The sequence below is a fragment of the Xiphias gladius genome, chromosome 6, assembly GCF_016859285.1.
Source record: "Xiphias gladius isolate SHS-SW01 ecotype Sanya breed wild chromosome 6, ASM1685928v1, whole genome shotgun sequence".
NCBI classification, from domain to species: domain Eukaryota; kingdom Metazoa; phylum Chordata; class Actinopteri; order Istiophoriformes; family Xiphiidae; genus Xiphias; species Xiphias gladius.
In genome coordinates, this window is record NC_053405.1 from 21,475,131 (window position 1) to 21,498,714 (window position 23,584).

Below are 23,584 nucleotides of genomic sequence, written 5' to 3' on the forward strand. Positions count from 1 at the left end.
CCTCTTTAGTTCTTTTTACTTGTTCTTTGGTTTAGCCAGACACTAATGAAAACCACTACACCGCAAGGGTATGATCTTAGGATCTCAGTCAGTTAATATTTGCAGTATATAATTTTCCTTGCTTGGTGCAGACTGCCATAAATGACAGTATAGACTGGGCCTGTCACGATAATTACGTCATCTACTAATCTACTAATGGACATGACCTCAATCATTTTTGTTGACGTGGGTTTTGCCGATTGTGTTTATATGTGTATTTGTTTACATAAGAATGTCACCAAAGTTTTAGCCTATATGATGCCACAATAAACAGCAAAGTTTTCATTAACATTATAAGACTTGGGCGCAGCACCTAGACCAAATGAACACCAAAAAAAAAAAAAAAATGGAGACACGTTTTGCTGTCATTTCTGGTCGCGCTGCTTATGTCTTCTTGGTTGTTCTCTGTGTTTGATTTTCATTGTGGGCGGGGCTCAGGTGGCTCCTCCACACACACACGCGCACGCACAGAGAGGGCCAAAGTGAACCAGGTGAAGTGAGGATAACTTGTTACTCGAGGCTAACAGGCGTTTTTCCCGATGACTGCATAATTCCAGCCAGAAAGTTTGGAAGAATAAGTCCAAAGGGACTTGGTTTCAAAGCCACACTCCACTGCTCTGGTGTTCGGAACATTTTGGGTTTCAGCCGTATGAGAAAGGACAGCCCATTAACACAAACGAGCCGGTATGTTCACTTTGTTTAAAAACAGTGGCCATACAACAGTATATTGTCTGTTAAGGAATGAATGACTCTATTAGATTTATGTTTAATTTATTTAGGATATTTTAACATATATTTCACATTCGACTTCCAATGTCTAAATATTCTTAAGAATTAAAAGTTCATTGCTCTTTCAAAGGGTGTACTTGCATAATTATGCTATTATATTATCATTATATAAGTGGAATAAAATGGTCGTAAAAATACAATAATATCGTTTATCTCAATTATTTCTGGGACAATATATCGTGACAGGCCTAGTATAGACTACAGAGTACCAGAATGTGTACTCAAACAAAATATTTAAACATCACTTTAGTATTCTTGTCTTTGTTAGACACCTGGGCTCAAATTATGTTAATCCTCCTAATTTGGTAAATCCCCTCCATCTGGCACTTCAGCTATTGTACTGTACGCTAAAGCAAACATTTAGAAGCATTGGACATTTTTTTAAAATTTTAGTCTGCTGAGGACATCTGATTCTACTTAAATGCCAAAGTAAACCAAATGAAACATTACTTAAAACAGCACCTGCAATATTTTTGTCAGATGTCTAGCTTTGAGATCAAAAACATCCATTGCAGCTTCTACTATTCTACAGTTTCTAAATCAGGTTAAATTCCTAATCAGACCCCATGCTATGCACAATTTGGGTTTGATTGATTTAGGAGGTAAAGTTTCACTAAATAAAGATGCTTAGAACAGATGAACCAAAGTTTTTATTTTGGTTCAAACTGAACACCTGGTCTGCTCAGTGAAAAACATCAAAGCCTGAAATGCTCTCATGCATTAATACTGTGTCACTCCCCAGTCTTTTAATATTTAAATAATCAATTTTAATGAACAGGTGCAAATCCTCCTGTCCCCATAACACAAGTCTCTCTCTCTCTCTGTCATCAGATGCCCTCATCCTCAGGCCAGCCTGGTCAGGGAAAGAAGATTGGTCACAGAGGTGTGGATGCATCAGGAGAAACTACTTACAAGAAGGTAATGCACATGGCAGCATATTTTCTGGTTTTAAACAATTTTAGTTCTGTGCTCAATTTTCCATATGGAAAACCTGAGAGAGAAATCATCTTTTTTAAATCCAAATGACAATAACATTTCTATATTTTCTCCAAAAGGATCTGCTCCATCTCAGATTAGGCCTGTGTTCTAACTGTTAGGGTAACAGAGGGAAAAGTATCTCACTCACCATATCTCCATCTGTCTCCCTTACCCGGCTCTCTGCAGACCACATCCTCGGCCTTGAAAGGTGCCATCCAGCTGGGCATCGGTTACACGGTGGGCAACCTGAGCTCCAAGCCCGAGAGAGACGTATTGATGCAGGACTTCTACGTGGTGGAGAGCATCTTTTTCCCCAGGTCTCAACTGCAAACACACACATACGAAGCATATTTCAGCGGTATATATCCAGTGCACGTATTAATGTATGTTGCTGGAGTGGTTTTTTCGATGACTTATTGGTCATAAGCTACCTTGTTGACGTTTGTTGGAGAAAAATATGAATTTGATTACTGTCTTCTGATGCTCTTTACTCTAGTGAAGGCAGCAACCTCACTCCAGCCCACCATTTCCCAGACTTCCGCTTCAAAACATACGCTCCTGTGGCCTTCCGCTACTTCAGAGAACTGTTTGGCATCAGGCCGGATGACTACCTGGTAAGATTTAGTCTTTTGTTTACTCATCACTGTATCAGTATGTGTGCCTAATGAATGGAAGTGAATTCTTATCACATGGATGCTACACACAGTCTTCAGGAAATCTTCAAATTAAAACTACAGTATATTATGAAACCTCAAATATAGCATTGTGTCAGCTCAAAACAACAGAGAGCAACAAATAGTGATTTAAGGAGAAATGGAAGGAAGGGAAGACCAGAAGCTGACAAGAGATAACAGATAGTAAACACACAGAAAGATGTAAAGGCAGCAAAAGAAAAAGTAATAAAGTTAATAAATATAAACGTAACTTTGAGAAGTGTGGAAGAGAGGTGGGATCTTAGGAGAGAGTTGCAAGTGGAAGAATGAGGGCAAGAAACCATGAGACAGCACCAAAGATGGCAGAGTGGAGGAGAGAAGATGGCTGAAAAAAAGGAAGGAAGGTCTGCAGCTTGTCTCTCCCCATCAGTGTGGAGGGCCTGGGGGCCGCATGATTCACTGCTCTGCTCTGAGCAGTCTGGCAGAATATACATACACTGCCTAGTCAGTGTTTATGCGTGTTCCACGTGCACTTATGTTTAATGTACTGGTACTGGCACGTGGATGCATATTTTTCCTGCTTTTCTCCCTTTTCTCTCTGCCAGCCTGTGACCATTCATCCCCATATGTCCACACAAGTCGCCTGGGTACTGTCTGTAACTTTTGTCTGTGTAATGTCGCTAATATTTTCCTGGAGTTTTTCCAAACCTTTCCACAAGGAATTAATCCACCTTTAAAAGAGTTTTCCATAGGGGTCTTAATGAGGTGTTTGGGAGGAGAATCTTGAAGAGAGCTGGGCACTATGTGTTCATTCATTCATTTATGTGTAACATGTTTGTTACGCTGTACGCTGCTTTGGGTGTAACCAGGGTTTTGACTAGGAAGCACAAAATCTTTAAACACTACCACCAAGCAGACAGAGTAACAAGACTAAATCATGGCCCGACGGAGCTGTCACATAAACAGCACAAAAGCAACAAATAAGAAATAAACCTGAAACTATACAGTACATGTATTAAATGCATGTATATTTGTATAAAAAAAGTCAACCTCATCTCACAGTCTTCATTCAGCAAGTGAATCTGGCTCATGCGTCATTGTGTGACGTAAGTGTGGAACACTGATCATGTGATAAGTCTGACTTATTCCCGGTTGTGACCAGGTTTGGGTTGGTGATGTATTCATATCAGTTGTTTTATTTGACCAACAGTCGAAAACCCAAAGATATTCAATTTATTATCATAAATGACAAAATGAACATCAAGTCCTCACATGAGTGTTTAGCATTTTTGCTTGAAAAATGACATTTGACTATACAAGCTATTATATAATAGTTGATGGTTATTTTCTATTGATCAACTAATCGATTAATCACCTAACTGTTGCAGCTCTAGATGTTTGTGACCAGTATGTGTTTTAAAAATGCAGATTACGTAATTCTCAGGTCAGCCACATGATTCTGACATTTGCACTGGCAATCATGATTAGTGTGTGGTGTTTAGGGGCACATAGCCGTAGTTACTGTTGTGATAAGTTTGCCCTGTTAAAACACTGTGGACATAATAAACAAACAAAACACTGATGGGTTGAGAAGAATAAGTATATTGTGTACAATACAGGAACCTTACAGCCAAGGGGAGAATCTCCTTTTGTTACAATCAGCTACCACAGGACGTTGGTGCTAACAGATAAAATTTTCATTATGAAAATATTCCTCCCTTACATTTCCGATCCAAAGTTGATCACCCTTAAGGTTGTTTAATCACATCCTCAAAAAGATTTTACTGCCAGTGAAATTATGCTCCTTGGTGTGAAGATGAGGAGAACATTCAACCTGACTTTACATGCCACTGTATGCATGTTACCATCTCCAGTCATCCAGCTCATTTTAACCATTTTCCCTGTACCCCGCATTCAGCTGTGTTTGATGTGACAAAAAGGTATGAAATGAAATGTCAGGCTCTTCTGACAGAGATTTGATGTTTGCAAAGTGATCCATTAGCAAAATGTAGGTGGGGGTAGCTTCACCTCTTTCAAAAATTATGTCTGTCATTACTTGCTTTTAAGCAGCAGAGAAAAAGGGAGAGAAACGGCAGAGTAACTATCGCATCAGATGGAAACTGATGTGTGTATTAACAAAGCTAAGATTAAAAAGCTGTCATTATTCGACATCTAAACAAGTCTAATGTAAATGTATACACTACCTCTGTTCTACTGCAGCTTTTCCTTCCTCCTTCTGTTTTTATGTTTCTCTCCCACCCATTCATACCTCTTTTTTTTGGGTCATAATTCTGTCATAACATGGATTTGTGCGTGCGTGTGATTGTGTGTGTGTGTGTGTGTGTGTGTGTGTATGTGCCAACTGTGCTTCTGTTTTTTAGATGTTTGATTGCCAGTGTTTTTGAAATGATTGTATGTTTTGAGCTAGGAGGACTGTAGTCATATTATAATGCTTCATAAATGTGTTGTCACCAGGGAGTTATCAACAAGGTCTGGAGATGACAGGCGGTTCTTGGATTAAAGTGTCTATTCGGCTTGGAGAACTGTTTGATTCTCACTTTCTACACAGGAGAGCCACAATAATCATGAAAATGCACCCTCAGCATCAGAGTTCTTTTTCCTGTTCACTCTCAATCACATAATTTTTTGTCACTTTGTTCAAAGTTTTCCTAATTTTCTAAAATCTTTTTCTAAATCTCTGTTTCTGTGTCCGTCTCTGTGTGTACCTGCAGTACTCCCTGTGTAATGAGCCTCTGATTGAGCTTTCCAATCCTGGAGCAAGTGGTTCAGTCTTCTATGTTACAAAGGATGACGAGTTCATCATCAAGACTGTGATGCACAAGGAGGCTGAGTTCTTACAGAAACTGCTGCCTGGATACTACATGGTAAGCAAAGACTGTGTGCGTGTGTGTGCCCGCAGTTGAAGGGTATGAGTGGGAATGTAAACAAGATGCTCTTTGACGGCATATCTAAAGTGAAAAAAACTGCAGAGTGTGTGTTAGTTTTTTAAAAATGAAAAAAATCCATGTCAGATTTATGTCAGATGAAAACCAAATGGGAAATCAAAACAGCAGCCACTGCATTTCAGTTGCATTGGTATTTTCTCTGAGCCTCAACTCTTACTTTCAGGTTCAATAGTTTTCCACTTTTTTCTCTTCATGGTAGGCATCACACATGCAGGGTAATATATGGTGAAAAAATACTGCTCATGCAAACAAATATACATTCTCATGCAAAACTATAAGCCTGTTTTGATACTATCCAGTTATCAAGGCACATGCGCATATAGAGAGCACAGATTCAAACACACTGTGCAAAAGGTGGAGAAGCCTGTCAGTGTTCATGTATCTCAGTCTGAAGAGGCCAATGCACACGTGCCACACTAAGACTTTCATTAAAATGCCAACCTCTCCTTATGTTCTTATTTTGAGTCATGTTTTTTAAAACTCAGGTTTAGGTAAGAGCCTGCACATCTCATCCTTTTCATATAAAGCAGACATAACAGCTCTATCATCTCCGCCTGAAACCTCAGGCCATGTGGTTTCATAAGAGACTGGATGGTGTATTTCAGTAGTCGTATCTACTGTACTTGAACCTAACAGAGCATGACTTGAACCCCCCCCTTCCTATCCTCCACCTTCTCTACACACTCCAGGCTCATTACAAATGAAGTCAACCAGCAACAGCTCCATGTATGTCCATGCTGCTAATCCAGCCTCTCAGGTTCACAGCCTTGTGTTTATTCATGTGCCGCCAGCTGTGGCCAAAGACTACCGCAGGAATTTATTTCATCATTTAGGGACATTAAAGGCTCAGAGCATTCACTGTGAACTTTTCCATCATTTTGCTTGTTCTCCAAAGCATTTTTGCAGGTGTAATAGGTCTGAGAAAGAGTACAGAGATTCAGGCTCATGTAGGATGGCTGTAGCCTAAGGTCAGAGAGGGTGGACTAAGGAAAAAAGCACCGATTGAAAAGCCCAGAAAACATAATGTAGAGGGACACAAATATGTAGACTCACAGAAACAACAACTTAGAGATGTGATAAACAAAATAACGGACAACATGCAGATAACAGACAAGAGACAACATGCAGACATTGGTGGAGCTCCACATGTCTTCCAAACCTGACTGGCTGATGGTAGTGGGCTGGCTGAGGAGTCTCGCTCTGGGCAGCATACAGATCACAGTGATGTAACCAACTCTTTCCCTTCTGTGAATTTGCCCTCCTATTATATGCCTCGTCTTTCCATCCTCTCTCACATTTTAATGTCTTATCACTCTCCCTGCCGCTATGACACTCTTGGTGTAATTTATTTTCCTTTATCTCTCACTCTGCCCCATACTTTAATCCACTCTTTCCCCTGCTTCCCTCTCATGCTCATATTTTGTTCTCCATCCCTCTCTCCTCTCCCTCACGTGTCTGTGTTGTTGGCTCGTCAATGCTCTGCCCTCTTAACATTGACAGAATGGTCGTGTGCGGCTGATGGCAGAGGATGCTCTTTCTCTCTCTCTCTCTCTCTTTCACTATATCATTTTGCTGCTCTCTACCAGTTTCTCTCAGCTGAAGGTCATTCACAAGCTTTGAGCCTTTTAGCCACACTTCCACATTCATCCTTCATCTCTCCTCTGTCCGCTCCTCTTTCTTTTTACTCTTGTAGTTACTTCTACTCCTGAATGCTGAGCATTATCACTATATGGACCATGGCTCTCTGTTTCCCTCTCTGTGCTTTCATTTCTCTAATGAGCTAGCTAGGGTCCCAAGGTCAAAACAGGTTTTTAAGTGAGGACACAGCCCAAATAACCTAATTTGTGTGGATTGACTACTTGTAATGTTCAGCATAGATCGGTGATGGATGTGAGAGCTCTATATGGAGTAAAGGCAGAGTTGTGTAAAAAAATAGGAAAAGGTACTCGTTAAAGTATTTTAAAATATTTGTCTGTGTTTAAGTTCAATTTGTTATATAATTTTCATAAGCAGAAAACTACATGAAAATGCCCGTCACAAAACCCAAATATGTTCAAAATAACAGATGTGAAACAGAAAAGCAGTAAATTTTCCCATTTGAGCAGCTGTAACAAGCAATTGTTCAGTCATCAATTATCAAAGTTAGGTGGAAGATTTGTATCGCCATAGGTTATTCGATATGGACGACAGCAAACAAGCTTAAAGAATATTTAATTGGGATAAACAGTAAACTGGGCCCTGGGTAAGGAACTTGTATGATTTGTGTAACTGTTGCATGACATGTATCATCTATCCTATTGCTCATGTATTTTTTTATCCATTAAAGGTGCTGTATTTTTTTGCTATTGCTACATAACAGCTGTGTATTTAGCAAGAGCTTCAGCCATTGTTGCGTTTACAAGACAAGAGGTTAGAATACACCCTCTGGGCAGCACTACTCCTTCATCCTCTCATGTTGGACTGAGGGCAGACTGTGCGCTACAGTGACTCACTATCGCAAATTGGTATTACGAGACAGGAAAGGGGCCAGGGCTAGCTGGTTAGCATGCTAATTTCAGTGGAAGAAAAGAAGTGATAGAAATAGAAGCAAAACAACAGTTAATTTTGGCTTTACCAATGTTACCTCTGGAGAGAGCTCTTGGCGAGTAAAGGAATGAAATTTGATGCTGAACTCACAATGTTTCTTCTACTCTAAGTAAACAGCTGTTAATGCGAACGTTGGCTATGTAGCGATTGCAAAAACTTACATAAAGCATCTTTAAAGGTCCCATTAAATGAAAAATGCCATTTTTCCATTTTTCCACATAAATTAATATCAAAATCTTAACCTCTTTGATCCTGCAAAGTGTCAAGAACAATTTCTTTTTGCATTCTCCCTCTCTTCCTGTACCCTTCTTCTCCAGAACTTGAATCAGAACCCACGCACTTTGCTGCCCAAGTTCTTTGGCCTCTACTGTGTCCAGTCGGGCGGGAAAAACATCCGCGTGGTGGTGATGAACAACGTTCTTCCCCGCGTAGTTCGCATGCACCTCAAATATGACCTGAAGGGCTCCACCTACAAGAGGCGAGCCTCCAAGAAGGAGAGAGAGAAGGCCAGGCCCACTTTCAAAGACCTGGACTTCATGCAAGACTTGCAGGATGGACTGATGCTGGACCAGGACACTTACAACGCGCTAGTCAAGACCCTACAGAGAGACTGCCTGGTAAGAAAGATGAAGGGAGAGGGAACAGTGATGGAACATAGTACAGCTGCTATGTAAAGACTTTTCACTCACTCCATTTACGTTTTTCCGTGGTAATAGACACGAGAGAGACTTGGCAGGATGGAGAGAGAATGAGCTGAGGGGAAATTGGCGAGGGTGGTTTACTGATTCTGGATGAGGATTAATCTAACACCCTGATCAAGAGTCTCCAGACAGAGGGAGTAGATCCTAGACAGTAACGGTTAGAGGGAGGTTAGAAGGAAGGATAAAATGATGCCATAACGCAGTGTCCCAAAGAGAAAGAGACAGATAAAGAGACATAGAATAAAATCTGCAAAAGGAAATGGAGAAGAGTTGGAAAGACCAGGGTACCGATGGTGCCCTGATCAATAAAAGAGGATCATGGATTGGACATTAAATGGAGGGAGATGGGAGAGAAAAAGGTAGAGAGATAAAAAGGCTGTTTATGATAGTATTTGGCATTCCCAGGATCCCTCACTAAAAATCTGAGCTACGTTATGAACATGAAGTTTAACAAAGCGTCTGGTCTGGTAGCAGGCCTGCCCTTGTAAATCACCACCTCAATTTTACATATATAGGACTGTGCTTGGGACAGAATGTATGCGCACACACTTGCTCTCATATACATTTTTTATTAATGTGGGTATGCTTGTGCATCACTGTGTCTTGTGCTTGTCCCTAACATCTCCGGTTTTACGGGTCTCATTCCCTCTGGTGCTGACGCTGCTATGCACTCTAGATAAAAGCTTTCATTCAGTTTATATGCAACATGTCTGTCAATCGCTGCACACTTACATCTGTCCGTATGTGTCCTTTGCTCAGGTGCTGGAGAGCTTCAAGATCATGGACTACAGCCTGCTTCTCGGGGTTCACAACATGGACCAGGCAGATAGGGAGAGGCAGATGGAGGGCTCCCAGGGTGGCAGCGATGAGAAGAGGCCCGTGGCCCAGCAGAAGGCCCTGTACTCCACAGCCATGGAGTCTATCCAGGGAGGAGCAGCCTGCGGAGGGTCCATCGATACTGACGACACGTGAGTTTCGCCAGAGAGACAAAAGGATGTTGGCAGTAGAGCTTGGTGAGAAATGTGACTGTTGGCACATAGCAATAATAGTAAACACAGTGGAAAATAAATAAATAATGATAAGCCTTTATTGATTGGAGCTCATTCAACTGCTTTTATTGCATAAACATTAACAGCAACTCCCGTTCAGTATTTCACAAGCAAATAGTTCAAATTTTTATGTGTAAGTGGACCCATTTACATTTTTTTTTTCCAGAAAATTTGAAAAATGAACAAACACTAAATTAAGGTAAATGCTGCACGAAAACTATCCTATAAAACAAAAACTATCCTATGAAAATTAAATTTGAGAAAATATTTAAAACATAATACTGAAGCAGTTTTCAGTTTCAAGTGACCTTGATGGCAAACCTGAGATTTGCCCATCAAACAGTCATTAGTGTCGAGCCAGAGAATCTCCGTCTGTGTGTGGATTAAAAGGTTGGCAGTACAGCTAGAAGCCAAAACTTGCAAGCTATATGATTAAGAAAGAAGAAGAAAGAAGGAAGAAGAAGGAAGTTTCTTTATTCTAAACTAAGTAACAACCCACTCCAAAGGATTACATTTCAATTGAAAGAAGAAATGCTCAGCCTTTACAACCACATTATCGCAAGTCAGATTCGTAGTAAAAACCACATCTCAGTTTGGAGGTCCAAATCAAATTGTATCTGATTTTCTGTCAACAGTGTACAAGATGCAGCACAGCTGAGAATCAGCACCTTCACAGTGTAGTAACCTGCTAGCCCTAACCCAGAGCAGATAATAACATCCCAGTCTCAAGCTTTAGTTCTCAAGAGTACTGCTTCCACTCAATCTAGTCATCTAACCAGGACTAATGTAGATCTTCAGTGTCTAATGAATGCCATTATTTAGATGGTTCTCAGCTTGTGATTGGAGGTTGTGATTCAAAATGATGCTTAAAATGTCCAAAATGTTGAACACTTCCTATAGCTGCTCCTTAATAAAAGCTCAAACTAATTATCTTTCCTGCAAAGCTTTTACTGCCTGCAGGAAGTGGTTATTGTATAAAAATAGCATCCAGATACAAGTTTGTAATGCAGGAGTTTATGTTAATATTACTTATTAAATACATTCAAAAGGTATCAACTTCTCAAAAAGATTTAAGCTAAGCATGGTCACTATAACCTAAGAATGCATCTAGTATAATGTAAATGTTTGGTATAAATGCAAATGCATTACAGGGTCACATTATAATATTGTATTGCATCTGTGTTCTGTGCGAAATGCCTCATGCCTTGCTTTCACGTGTTACTCTGGGTCTCAACAACAAGATGTGTGACTCGCTGGCTTAAAGGACTGAGTTAAAACTGAATAATCAGCCTTGTTTTAATACCACACAGATGTGTAAAAGCATCAAAAACAAGCAATGTCAAGTGCACTGGTAATCATTACAAAAGGATTTGTGCAAAATCTGGTGAAAACCTGCCCAAGTGTCAGAGCTCTGGTTTTGATGATCAAATTTGGACAGATCAATCAATGATTCACAGGATCTCTTATCAAATCACAGACCAGGGATGAAAACATTGTTGTTCTTCCCAGGTCTGCTGTCTAAATGACAAACTTTACATTGCCGTTTTATTTTCATTCTCATTTTAGGATGGGCGGCATCCCAGCTGTCAGTGGAAAGGGAGAGAGACTTCTTCTCTACATCGGAATCATCGATATCCTGCAGTCCTACAGGTGATCACCACAATAACCAAGTGATTACACGTAGTCACCCCTTCAGTTTTATAGGCTACAGTATGACACAGGCATGAGATGTTGGCCAAATACCTAGGTGTACATAGTGTACCTTCCTACTGCAGCAGACATTTTTTGCGCAGACACTGAAATAACATCATCAGACAGCACGTTTAAGGTACTCAGCCCAAAGGAATGTTGCTTATATTTATTTGCCTATGACCCTAAAAATGAGACATGTTTACCATCGTTTTGTTAAACTGTGCTTCTCTTTGTGTCTGCAGGCTAATCAAGAAACTGGAGCACACGTGGAAGGCTTTGGTTCATGACGGGGTAAGTTTTGAATAGCTCTGTACATACAGTAGAGACATAGCCAATCAGATGCAGGAACACAAACTATATTGTACACACAAAAGGTCAGCAAATGTTTTTTTTGCCTGAACTCATTTTATGTTATATTATATTATTCAGAGATGATTGACAACATGTCTGGGCCTCCTCTGGGACAGGACACAAAGGAAAAACAGTAACATTCAGCTTGTACCATATGTCATTAACTGTAGCCTCAAAGCTTTATTTGTTTTCAGATCTTCGTACGTATGAGGAATTTTATTAGCTACAAGTCTGGCAAACTTTATTGGTTTGAAGAAGATTTTCATCTCTGTTAGCTCACCTCCTACCTCATCTTTCAACCTCACTCCCTTTCAACCTGTAAACCTGTGAATATGCCCCCGTTCCAGTCACACCACTCTCCATTTTTCTTCACACAGTTATGAAGAAGTCACTGCGGGCAGGTCGATTTTGGAAATATTAATGTTCATGGTCGTGTTTGTGTATCAAACCTCATTAGAAGCCAGTTTTAGTCAGAGCTATGGATTAATTAAATGTTAATTATATGCCTACCACCCGCCACACATGAGTGTGCACACTGGTTCCTGAAACAAACCCCTTGTATATTTTGAAAAGTGTGTGGGCATCAAAATGCAACATGCGACATTTTAATATCAGCAAATCGTGACCACATTAATTTAGAAACCTAAGTTCACTTCCATAAACAAAACAAGACCAGTGCTACTAAGATTGGAAGCTCTGACCAGCCTGCAAGCAACATTTTCTGTCGTGTGCTGCAGGTTAGAACTCAATGGAAATCTGGTACAGAATATCACTTACTGACTCAAGTGAGACTGATTTAAAAAACAACAAGAGACACTCACTCTTGAATAAATGTAGCCATCAAAGTGAATATGCGGCAGAAAAATCTCTTTGCAATATCTCTACAGAGTTTCTGGGAAGCGTGATATAAAACACCAGACTACCATCTGTCTAAAGCTTGTTTATTATATTCATTTATTTTCAGTAATTATTCCAAGCTATCAAGTACTGACAATGCCAACAAATTTAACTTAGATATATTAGCGTAGATATATCGTTGACACTGTCTCCACTTAGGAATGGTAAGAGTGCTCTTACTCTTTCTGATCAGTCACCTCCAGATCACTTGGCTCCAAAGCACATCACATCTCTTCACCCACTTGGGAGTTTACTCTGTACATCATCACAAATCTGCTCTCAAGATAGAAGCAGCTATATCACGCCCACCCCCCCACTTTCTCCCGTTCTGAGACACACTCATACGCAAGATGTGTGTGGGAGAGCAAGCAACCCCCTAACAGCCTCCTGTGTGTCACTGCCGATGATGATAATGGATACGCCACACTTGTTTCTGTGTTACATTCAGTTGGCTCAGTTACATGAATGCCTTCAAAGATGTTACTCATAGTGAGCTCCAGTGATGCTGATTCAAAAAACGCTAATAAAAACCGTGTAGGGAGGAACGTTTCACTTCTGTCTCATCCATCCCTCCTTTCCTTGTTCTGTCTAAACCAAACACCAAGTGTCATCTCTCCGTCTGCTGGTGACATAAATAATGAAGAGACGTGTCTGTAGCCTAGTCTGACTGTGTTTCTGTCTGTCATTTGTCTTTTTTTGTGTGTGTTACTCTGTCTGGTGGGTTGACCCAGAGAAAAGAATTACTCAAATGGGACACTAAGGGACTAATAGACGGTTAATCTACTGTAAGCACTGGTTTGATCATTTTATCCATGCACCACTTGTCTCATTAATCTCTCTGTTTCTGTCTCTCCTCAGGATACTGTATCAGTCCACCGGCCCAGCTTCTATGCCGATAGGTTCTTCAAGTTCATGAGCAACACCGTTTTCAAGAAGAGTTCCTGTGAGTTAAGTTTACATCGAGACACTATTAGGTGCTGCTTCATGTCATGTGAGAGAACTACATCAAATTGATCCTTGTGCAGCTTTGTTTTGCATCACTTTACAAGGATTTTCACAAAGGGAAAGAATTCACCGCCACAGGGCTTTAAAAAACACTGTAATTTCCTACATATCCCAGAATGAGCTCCAACAAACATCTTCTGGGGAAGTCGTGGGAGGTTTAATTAGTTAAAGGTAGACCTTTCAGTCTCAACATACCATATCGCACGTTTTCCCAAGTAATTATGTTAATGTGCTTTGCCCCTCAGCTCTGAAGTCATCTCCATCCAAGAAGGGTCGTGTGTCGTTGATGGTGCCTAAGTGCGCTGGTCCTGGTGCAGCCTGGTCAGCCAGCCAGCTGCCCTCTGAGAGGGATGAGAACATCTATGACCTGAGAGGAGCTCGCAGCTTCCCAACACTGGAGGATGAAGGTAAATACCACAGTGTTGCTATGAAGTGACCTAACCTAGTAACCAGACCAAACACAGATAATAGGAACAGAAGCCACTCACAGATCCAGAACTTACCATCCGCAGTCACTATGGGGCATCAGTGTTTGGAGAGTTTTGATTTTGACTGCAGTCAAAGAAAACTTCTTAGCTTAGCTGTTGGTCTCTGTATAGTTCACTACATCTCGGATTAAATATAGTTTAGGTCAAATTCAGAAAAAGTTCAGTTTCTGTTCACATGATATGAAAATGTTTTACAGTCACACTGTAGAGTAACACTAATGATCTCCAGCCCCTGGTCAATAACAGGCTTGTAAGTGTTGACATGGGAAACAAAAGGCTACATAAGCAGAACAGCAGACGATATAAAACAAGTGTGAAATACTAAAGAAAAGAAAGTGAAAAGGACAAGCTTTCTCAAAAGATAAATAATAACATTTGCTTGTTTGTCTCTTTCCTGTCTCCTCCAGAGCGGCCGGATCTTCTTCCATGTACTCCTCCATCATTTGAAGAAGCCACCACAGCATCAATCGCCACCACTCTGTCTTCTACCACCTCTCTGTCCATCCCTGAGAGATCCCCATCGGACACGGCAGAGCACCCCCGCTACAGGTAAAAACACGTGTGCGCACACACACACACACACACACACACACACAGTATATATATATATATATATATATATATATATATGTGTGTGTTTTTTGTTTGTTTGTTTTGGGTTTTTTTTAGTATAAAATACAGTATATTCAATATAGTCTCAGTGGGCTAAAATAAAGTATTCACTTTCCTTTGTCAGTGTTCTATTTTATGATGACAGGCCGTGTTTCCACAATAGCATATCATTCTTTTTTTGGGTTCATCTGCCTAAAATCTTTAAGTCACATCTTAAGCAGAGAAAATTCATGTTATTGCATCAGTAGTTACTCTTGTGAATGTTTTAAGAGCCAAACTTAATATGCTGTATGTCAACTAGCTGCTGCAGTTCTCATAAGCAGCTTGAACTGACACTTTGTCCTCTGTCTCCAGGAGGCACACCCAGTCTCTCAGCCATGATGGGAGGTGAGTTAGGACCATGAATGCTACTTTCATTTCATAAACCTTTCTAAGCCAATTAATTCAGCTGTTTTTATTATGTTTTGAGGCCTGCTAGATTTATGTTTTCGTAGCATATTACGAATTGCAGGGTGTGGCAGGAGGTTAGAATAGAAAAGCAAGGTGAGCCTGTTGGTCGGTGTGTTTATAAGGAGGCCTATTCTTCCTGTTGCTAAGACGGGCTGTGTGTGTTTTTCATGCGTTTCATTTTTTTTGTGTATTTGTTTGTTTTCAGGACCCAGGAGGAGCTGCGTGTGCGTGAGGAGGATCAGCAGACCATCACAGTGGAGGTGGAGTTCAAGAGACACGACAGTGAGCCCACCATCTCAGTTCCACAGCCTTTACTTGAAACCAGGTACATTAAACAACAACAAAATGACATACCCCCTGCAGAAGTGAGGTCACTTCCCAATAATGTAATAACTCCCACATACATATGGTCCAACATGTCAAATGTTACAAATGTGACATGAGAGAGAAAAATGCACTGTAGATCCGTTTACATGAGCCAAGTATCAGTAACACAACTGTAACCCATGTGTTCGAATAATACTCAGTTTAATGAAATATTCCAAACTTAAACCGTAAGATCACGGGGTCAGTCACTAATTCTCCAGCTGTGGGCAGTACCACCTGACATTTTCATCAGTTAAATTGTGATGCTTTTATTATGTTGGCATGCTGCTTTACTACCTGAGCATATTAGCATAGCACAATGTAAACTATGTTTTATGGTTTTATTGAATTTCCCTTCAAAACCCTGTGACCCCATGTCACAGGTTATGGCCTTCATATGGACAGGGCTTTTTAGCTGTTCAAATAAGAGTGACTTTTACTTAGCAAATTGTTGAATTTGTTGGATTTCTGAAAATCTGAAGAGGTTAAAGTATCTAATTATTTCACAAGAAAAAAGAAAAGAATTAACCAGCAATTTATAATTTTAGCTCCCCCTCAAACATTGCAACCCTCCATAATGTTGAATGTCTGTCAACATACACGAAATGGACCATAAATAATAACAATAACAATGACAAAAAGAGTCAGCTGTGTCATAACATCCCTGTAGACATGTGGCACTGATAGAGAATAGATAAGCTGTAGGGCTACAACGCGTCCTCCATGACCCCAATCATCAATATGACTCAGGTTGACGTGGCAATGTAAATAACCTGCTGCCAGTGTCTCACCTGGGCTCAGCCAGCTGTTACATTAGCACACCTCATCTGTCTCACACACACACACACACACACACAAACAGTTTCTAACATGGCACACAGATGAACAATGAAAGCAGTTTGACCCATTTGTTTATTGGGCCCTTTATGGACAGATAATTACTGCATGCACTGTGCTGAGCAGACATCTACTGCACAGTAATTAGGTTATGAGAGTGGACATGCATGTTAATTTTTGTAGTGTGTGTGTGTGTGTGTGTGTGTGTGTGTGTGTGTGTGTGTGTGTGTGTGTGTGTGTGTGTGTGTTTTTTGTTTTTTTTAAATGGGGCGACACTGCGAGGCAGACAAGGGGCTGAAAGAGACCTGACATGGGGAACCAGCCAGTGGAAGTAGGGCAGTGGGGCAGGAAGCCTGCAGGCCTCAGGCTGTTCCCATAAAGCCGGGATGACCTGACACTTTGCATTTAACCTGGTTTTTAATTGATTCAATTTTACATTTTTTATTTTTTTTATTTTAGCTTAATATGACAGTGAAAGTGCACCAAAAAAAGAAAACAGCAAGAGAGACATATCTCAAAAAACACGTCATCATGTGTAAGCCACAGGAAATAAATTCTGAACAGAACCAAACAGAGCTGATGCAATGCAGTGGCATTGGGGCTTAAATTTAAGCTGGGGTTAGGTCAGTGAGGATCATGGTGAGGTTGCCAGGGGAAAGAAACTGAATAATTGGGTCTGATGCTTAGAAGGCAGTGGCTAGACATATGGCCTAGGGGTATGGAAGGGGCTGGCGGGGAGGAGGGCAGTGAGAGCAGCTGACACAGCGACAGCCGATTAAATCCAACTTCTCCGGGCAGCCTCAACTCACCTGCAGCTGTGGAACGGGTTGGATGGGAGAGAGGAGAGGGAGATGAAACGGAGAAAAGGGAATAGGACAATTGATTGGAAGAGAAGATGAGTAACAAAAGTGATGTGCGAAGAGAGACTGGGAGGGAGAGAAAAAACAGTTGATCTGAGGAAAAGAAGAGTTGCAAAAAAAGGAAAACGTAGACAGAGAAAGACAGCATCAGCTGATGAAAGATGAAGAAAGATCTGATATACAATGATACTGTATATGTAGAGTTTAATGAAGAAATATATGGTGGAAATGAGAGATGGACTGAAAGAGACTTTCTACATGGCAACCACCATCCTGTCCCCCTCATTTATTCACCCAATCAGTTCCCTCTTTGAGATACCAAACTTTTGGCCTTTTTCCCTCAGTGGCCAGCAGACGGAATTTTTCTCTGGTGGAGTTATGGTAAACCCAGAAGCTGAGAAAGCAATACGGATGCGCTTAAACCTTTCCTAATAGTTGATGATCTGACCAGGAACAATAAAGGATTGTAGCAGCACACAGCCAGCTGGCAGATCTTTGAGCTTAAGCGGCTGAACCACAAACACCCACATACACAGCTGTTGAATTGTAGTCAGATCCAGTTTACTCTAATAGCTGGGTCCTGTTTCTCTGGCCTGCTGCAGGAAAGGGGCTTTTTGCAAGCAACCCAATTAGTGACTCTTAATGTTGGCAACTGCTGTGTGTGTGTATGTGCACATGTAACCAGGTTGTTTCTTTCATTCCTAAACTACATGGACCCTGTGTAATAATGACTTATGTCTTAACATTATAAAGAAACAAAACAAAAGAGGTTTGCCCTAGGCCCCTTGAGAGAACTGGGGGGTATGGGGGAAGGGTAGCCCGAGGGAATGACGCGAAAACACTGCGCTAGATAAAAGGGACGGGTGCAGCAGCAGTGGTAGTGACGCACAGCTCATGGAGGCAGTAAAGGTCACACTCCTTTTTCTAAGTCTTAACTGTCCAATCTGAACACACAGACATGATACACATATTTATAGATTCAGTGTGACTTACACTTTCCAAGAATATCATTATCTCTGATGTCCATCATGAATAAACATTCAGATATCCATGTTAAAATCATAGGTAAACAACCCGTCCCTGTAACACCAGAACTTGCCTGAGAACCATCAGGTGTCTCAGTTTTGTCTGAGGGGCAGCCCACAGTGTCAGACTTTGACCACTCCCACGTCCACTTTTCCACAGTGAGGTTCAGGAAGTAGCCGGCGCTGAGGCTCCCGATGCCGATGCCGCAGCACCTTCTGCCTCTTCGTCAGTACCTGAAGCAGCCTCCTCTTCGTCTGCCCCAGCTCCTCCCTCCTCTCCCGGGGCTGCTGAGGAAGCCCCATCCAGTCCCAAGTTGGTGGTGGTGGAGGCGGACAGGGCCAGCCAGGTGTCCGGCTCAGGCTGCACCAGCCAGGCTTCGGTTGACGATGACGATGACGTGCCAATCACAGATATCTACTTTGTAAGTAAAACCCCTTCCACACACACACATACACATATCCTCACGCAGGTCCACAAATTTATATACTTTAGTTTCTTTTAAAAATTGTTCCTATGAAGATGAAAGTAAACTCATCTCAGACTAGGACCAGCTCTTGTCACGTCTCATCAAAGCCATCAAACCATTTCAAGGTCAGGGTCAGTGTATTAATGGTTGTAAAGTCACTGGACTGAGCTGTATGATGCTCTCCTACAGAGGCGTTGACACAAGGACCACAGAAAGAAGGTGGAGACTCAGGCTGGTATGGGAGTACAAGCGTTTGCAGTTATTGCTTGACGTGTGTGGTGCATTCAGATAAAGGACACGTTTGACATTTTGGGAAATTGCTTAAAGTATGCTTCTTGCTGGGAGTTAAATGGGAAGATCAGTAGCTACTTCCAATCTTTACGCTAAGCTAAGCTAACCGGCTGCTTGCTGTAGCTTCATATTTAGAGACATGAGAGTGGTATCAATCTTCTCATCCAACTCTCAGCAAGAGGCTAATAAGCACATTTACCAAACTATTCCTTTAAACACAGTGTATTGGAGTGTGCAATCTGGTTTAGAGTGTTTGTAGAGTGACAATAGCATGTGCACCATTGCTTTGCTGTTCCTGTCTAATATGATCTTCAACAAAGCTGCAGACACACTGACATTCTGTATAAATAACAACTAAAGCTTTTGCAGTTTGCGTGTGTTCAGTCCACAGGAGCATCCTAATACAATCAGCTGGCTGCCATGAGAGAGTGCTGTGTTGGCAGGTGTAAATATGCCCAAAAGCACACCTATGAATGAATGTATGAGTGTCAGGTGGAGCTTGGAGAGTCGAGCCACTGATCACAGTTACAGATAGAAATGTTCCCACCTGGCTACACTCCTGCTGGGTGTCCCCTGTCAAGAATCAAACACCTTCTAATGTGGCATGAGAAATCCAAATGGCCAACAGCTTAGTCAATTAGCTCCTTGAGTTACTTAACAGCCCTCTCAGCTGACCGGCTCCGGCTGACGCCCCGTTCATGCTTCAAAAGGAGGAGATACTCTCTCTGTACACAGCAGCAGGGCGTCTGTAGCGCTGCATGAGGCGAAGTAACATTGCGCACGTCCTGAAGTATAACTAAACATGAACACACTGCAGGCCGTGCAGTCACAAGTGTGAAAACCAGGCATATCTTGGATATGGGATATGGACAGGTACAATTAACCTCTCAGCATCTCTACCACATTACTCCGTTTGGTCATATAGCAGCTCAGTCAGCCAACTAGTTATTTGATAATCCTTTGCGCTCCTTGTTTGTTTCTGGTATATCTCTGTCATCATCATCACTGTCATCGTCATCACTTCTCCTTCCTAGCTTCCCACACAAATCCGGTTTCTGCTCAGTTGTGTTGGTACACACCACTCACGGAGAAAAGCAAGAGCCCATGGACAGAAATTTCAGTGCTATTGCTCCTATAATACTGAAAATTGTTTCTCATTTTTACAGGAGTTTCAACTTCTTAGCGAGTTAAAATCTTTATTATTGTGTATTGTGGAGCGGTGGAAATATTTTCTCAGACAAAAATCCATTGCTTACATAATTGTTGCTTGCACATTTAAATCTATTACAGTTGTAGTAAAGAGCAACCACAAAAAGAAAATGGCACCAATACTGCAAAAACTCACTGAAGACCGAGTTCCATTGTATTCATTGTCTTCAGTGGCTTTTTTTTTGTTTTATCATTGGGTTTGGTTTGTTTATGTTTACACTACCCCTAAGGACCGTGTTTTCTACGGCTTTGAATTATACAATATGTATGGAAAAAAGCGGCAGGAAATCTGTTTGAATTTGGATACAAGATATGGCAGCATTTGAGTTGTGTTGCTCCTCAAGGAAAACAGAGTATCCTTTAGCTGTGAGACTGAAGGTACTCAAGAGACAGGTGTCTGTTTGTGCGTGCGTGTGTGTGTGTGTGTGTGTGTGTGTGTGTGTGTGTGTGTGTGTGTGTGTGTGTGTGTGTGTGTGTGTGTGTGTGTGTGTGTGTGCGCGCGCGTGCAACTGCGTGTGCGGCTGTTTGAGGGTAAAGACTTGGTTTTAGGGTTCAGGTTAGAATTAGTTTTAGGTTAAGGTAAGGGGCTTGGGAATGTATTATGTAAAGGAGAGTCCTCACAAAGACAGAAGCGCGTGAGTGAGTGAGAGTACAGTCACTTCACATGTTCCTCAGAGTGGCTCGTGTCTGCATTATTCAGCTACTATCAACAGCCTCCACATTCACTTCTCATGATTCCCGTTCTGCTCTCCTTCATCTCTGTACTCTACCACATCTGATTGTTTTTCTCTTTCATCTTCACTTTTTCACCTCCAGCCTCCTCTGCTCTGCTCTCTCATTTTCTCCCAACTCTTACATAATTCTCACCTTCCCATGTTCCATCTAGTGCTGAATATTTCCTCTCCACTTCTCGTTCTTTCTTTACCCTTTCCATGCCCTCCCTCCCCAGCAGGGCTGGTATTACAATAGTTTTCACCTTATGAATCTGTGTGTGTGTGTGTGTGTGTGTGTGTGTGTGTGTGTGTGTGTGTGTGTGTGTGTGTGTGTGTGTGTGTGTGTGTGTGTGTGTGTGTGTGTGTGTGTGTGCGTGCGTGTGTGCGCGCGTGCATGTGGCAAAATGTAGCCCTGGAGACAGGAGGATGTGGTTTTGAGTAATTTGGTATGTGTTGACAGATTTTGTCACCACGATAGCATCGCAACCATGTGAAGACACAGTCAAAGTCACGTGTGTAGTTGAGATCAAAATGAAGGCTGAGATCGAAGATGAGTGTGGTGCGAACAAGGGAGCCAGAAGTAGGGAAGGGGCCATTGGCCCCCCACTTTACGCCCCTGGCCCATATTCGTTTCTCTAAGACATCAGGCAAAACTAGGGACCATCCTTCAGTGGGATCCTGTCAGTAATGCAGTAATGACTACTGAATACTCAAGGGTTGGAACGTCAACGTGGCGACAGTGGTGTGATCCAATCGAAAGATGGTCTCTAGTTCTCAGTCCTGAGATTGTCATCATGAGTCATAATGAAAGCGGTGAGATCGTAGCGTGTCGTGTGGAAGGGGGGGGGGTTGGAAACGGAGTGGCTCCCAGACTTGTGAATCTATCTGTTACTACTGACTCATCCTCTGCTGGGTTACTCAAATCCAGAACAATCTTTTCCATTTTCCGCTCAGCATGTTTCCCTTTTTCATTGTGTTATTTCACCTTACCCCACTCCTCTCTTCCTCATCTCTGTTTGTCATATCTCTTTTTGTTTGTGTCCTGTGTCATGTTCCCCTGTTGTCAGTTTCCTGATGGGAGGACCTGGGTGGTCTCTCCTCTCCGACAGAGGAGGAAATGCCAGTCCATTTGGCCAGTAAGTGAGAAGAGAGATGGTAGGATAAGTGGTTGGTGTCCTGGTATTAGGCTAGATTAGTCCTGTGTACAGTGCTTGTTTGTTTAATGAAACATATGATTACAGTGTTTAGAGGAAACAAGATTTAAGAGTGTGCCATAGAGCCGCAGCTTGTCATAATTTGCATGTTTTATCCAGTGCAGGTATTTTTGTGATTGTGTTGAAACTAAAGAACAATAAAAAGCAAAGACAATGAATTATGGGAGGTGGTTAAACAAAAGACAGGAAGCCTCTCACTTGACAATGTCTGTCTTTATTTTACTCGTTTGTTTTCTCACTCACTGACAGCCTGCGTCACCCCTCTTTGCACACGTGCTGAGCTGTGTGTGTGTGTGTGTGTGTGTGTGTGTGTGTGTGTGTGTGTGTGTCTGCCTGCTTCCCTCTCTTAAAGGGCTGGTACCTACAGTGACAAGGAACCTACCGCAGCTTTCAGAGACTGTCAGAGACAGCTTGTAATACTAGAACTATGGAAAGAGCACTTTTGCCTGTCGGAAAGGGGGGAAAAAACCATCCTGTTCTTGTGTTTAGCTTTGACAGAGGATGCTTTCTGTGTCTGACTGTCCTGGCATCCTGGCTTTCTTCCCATTCCAACCTCCTAATTCCCACTCCTCATCCTCCCTGTTTGGCTGATGCAGCGACTCATCCCTCGCCCTGTACACTTCACTTTGCATCCCAGGAGCTAGTCCAAATGGGGCAAGACACTAAGACACATGATTCAAACACACGTCAGTAAGACCCATCATATTCATCTATCATACAGCACTCCTCTTTATCAGCACAGCCAGTTATTTGCCAATATTTACATCTGTGTTCAAGTCTGCTAACTGCTGGAAGGATTAACACATCCCTTTAAAGACTTTTAACATTTGCTCAATATTCACACTTTCCAATGTGTCTCAGCAACATTTCCACCTTTATGCATCCCTAATTTTCATTTCCTGTCTTGTCCTCTCTTCTCCTGTGATCTCCTGTGTCTTTCTCTCCTGCCTGCCCCTGCTGCTTGTCTCTGTGCCTCTGGCCTTTCCTCTGTCCCTCTGGCTCCCTCTGCTGTGGTGGGTGTGTAAAAACAGCCTCCAGAGGACAGGACCTGGGTGTACTCTCCGCTACACTATGGCTCAGAGTCTAAGACCCTGCCAGATGGGGATTGGGAAAGAGAGACAGTAAGTGAGAAGCATCGGACTAAAATATACAGTACAGGGAAAATCCCTTGGACGAGGAATAAAATCAGTCCTAGGCCATGTTGTGTTTGGTGGTGATTGTTCATCCGTGTTAACAAAGATGGAAAGGATGAGTTGTAACTTTATCCTGTGTAAGCAGCTTCTACAGTAAATGTAGACAAAGCTTCTCAGGTCCCAAAGTCTATTGCTATTCCAAGAGTAGGCTTG

At 41.9% G+C, this 23,584-nt stretch overlaps 1 protein-coding gene across 1 annotated transcript in view; it reads left to right on the plus strand.

Annotated features, from left to right (window-relative positions):
- The window catches only part of pip5k1ca (phosphatidylinositol-4-phosphate 5-kinase, type I, gamma a), a 45,969-nt gene that overhangs the window by 19,694 nt on the left and 2,691 nt on the right, over positions 1-23,584 (plus strand). Inside the window, exons 3-16 of the mRNA XM_040127680.1 lie at positions 1,660-1,746; positions 1,993-2,123; positions 2,303-2,420; positions 5,192-5,344; positions 8,329-8,628; positions 9,472-9,680; positions 11,328-11,411; positions 11,696-11,744; positions 13,560-13,644; positions 13,952-14,113; positions 14,602-14,743; positions 15,161-15,193; positions 15,462-15,581; positions 18,505-18,766. Coding sequence (XP_039983614.1) covers positions 1,660-1,746; positions 1,993-2,123; positions 2,303-2,420; positions 5,192-5,344; positions 8,329-8,628; positions 9,472-9,680; positions 11,328-11,411; positions 11,696-11,744; positions 13,560-13,644; positions 13,952-14,113; positions 14,602-14,743; positions 15,161-15,193; positions 15,462-15,581; positions 18,505-18,766 — 1,935 coding nt within the window. The remainder of the gene's footprint in view (positions 1-1,659; positions 1,747-1,992; positions 2,124-2,302; positions 2,421-5,191; positions 5,345-8,328; positions 8,629-9,471; positions 9,681-11,327; positions 11,412-11,695; positions 11,745-13,559; positions 13,645-13,951; positions 14,114-14,601; positions 14,744-15,160; positions 15,194-15,461; positions 15,582-18,504; positions 18,767-23,584) is intronic.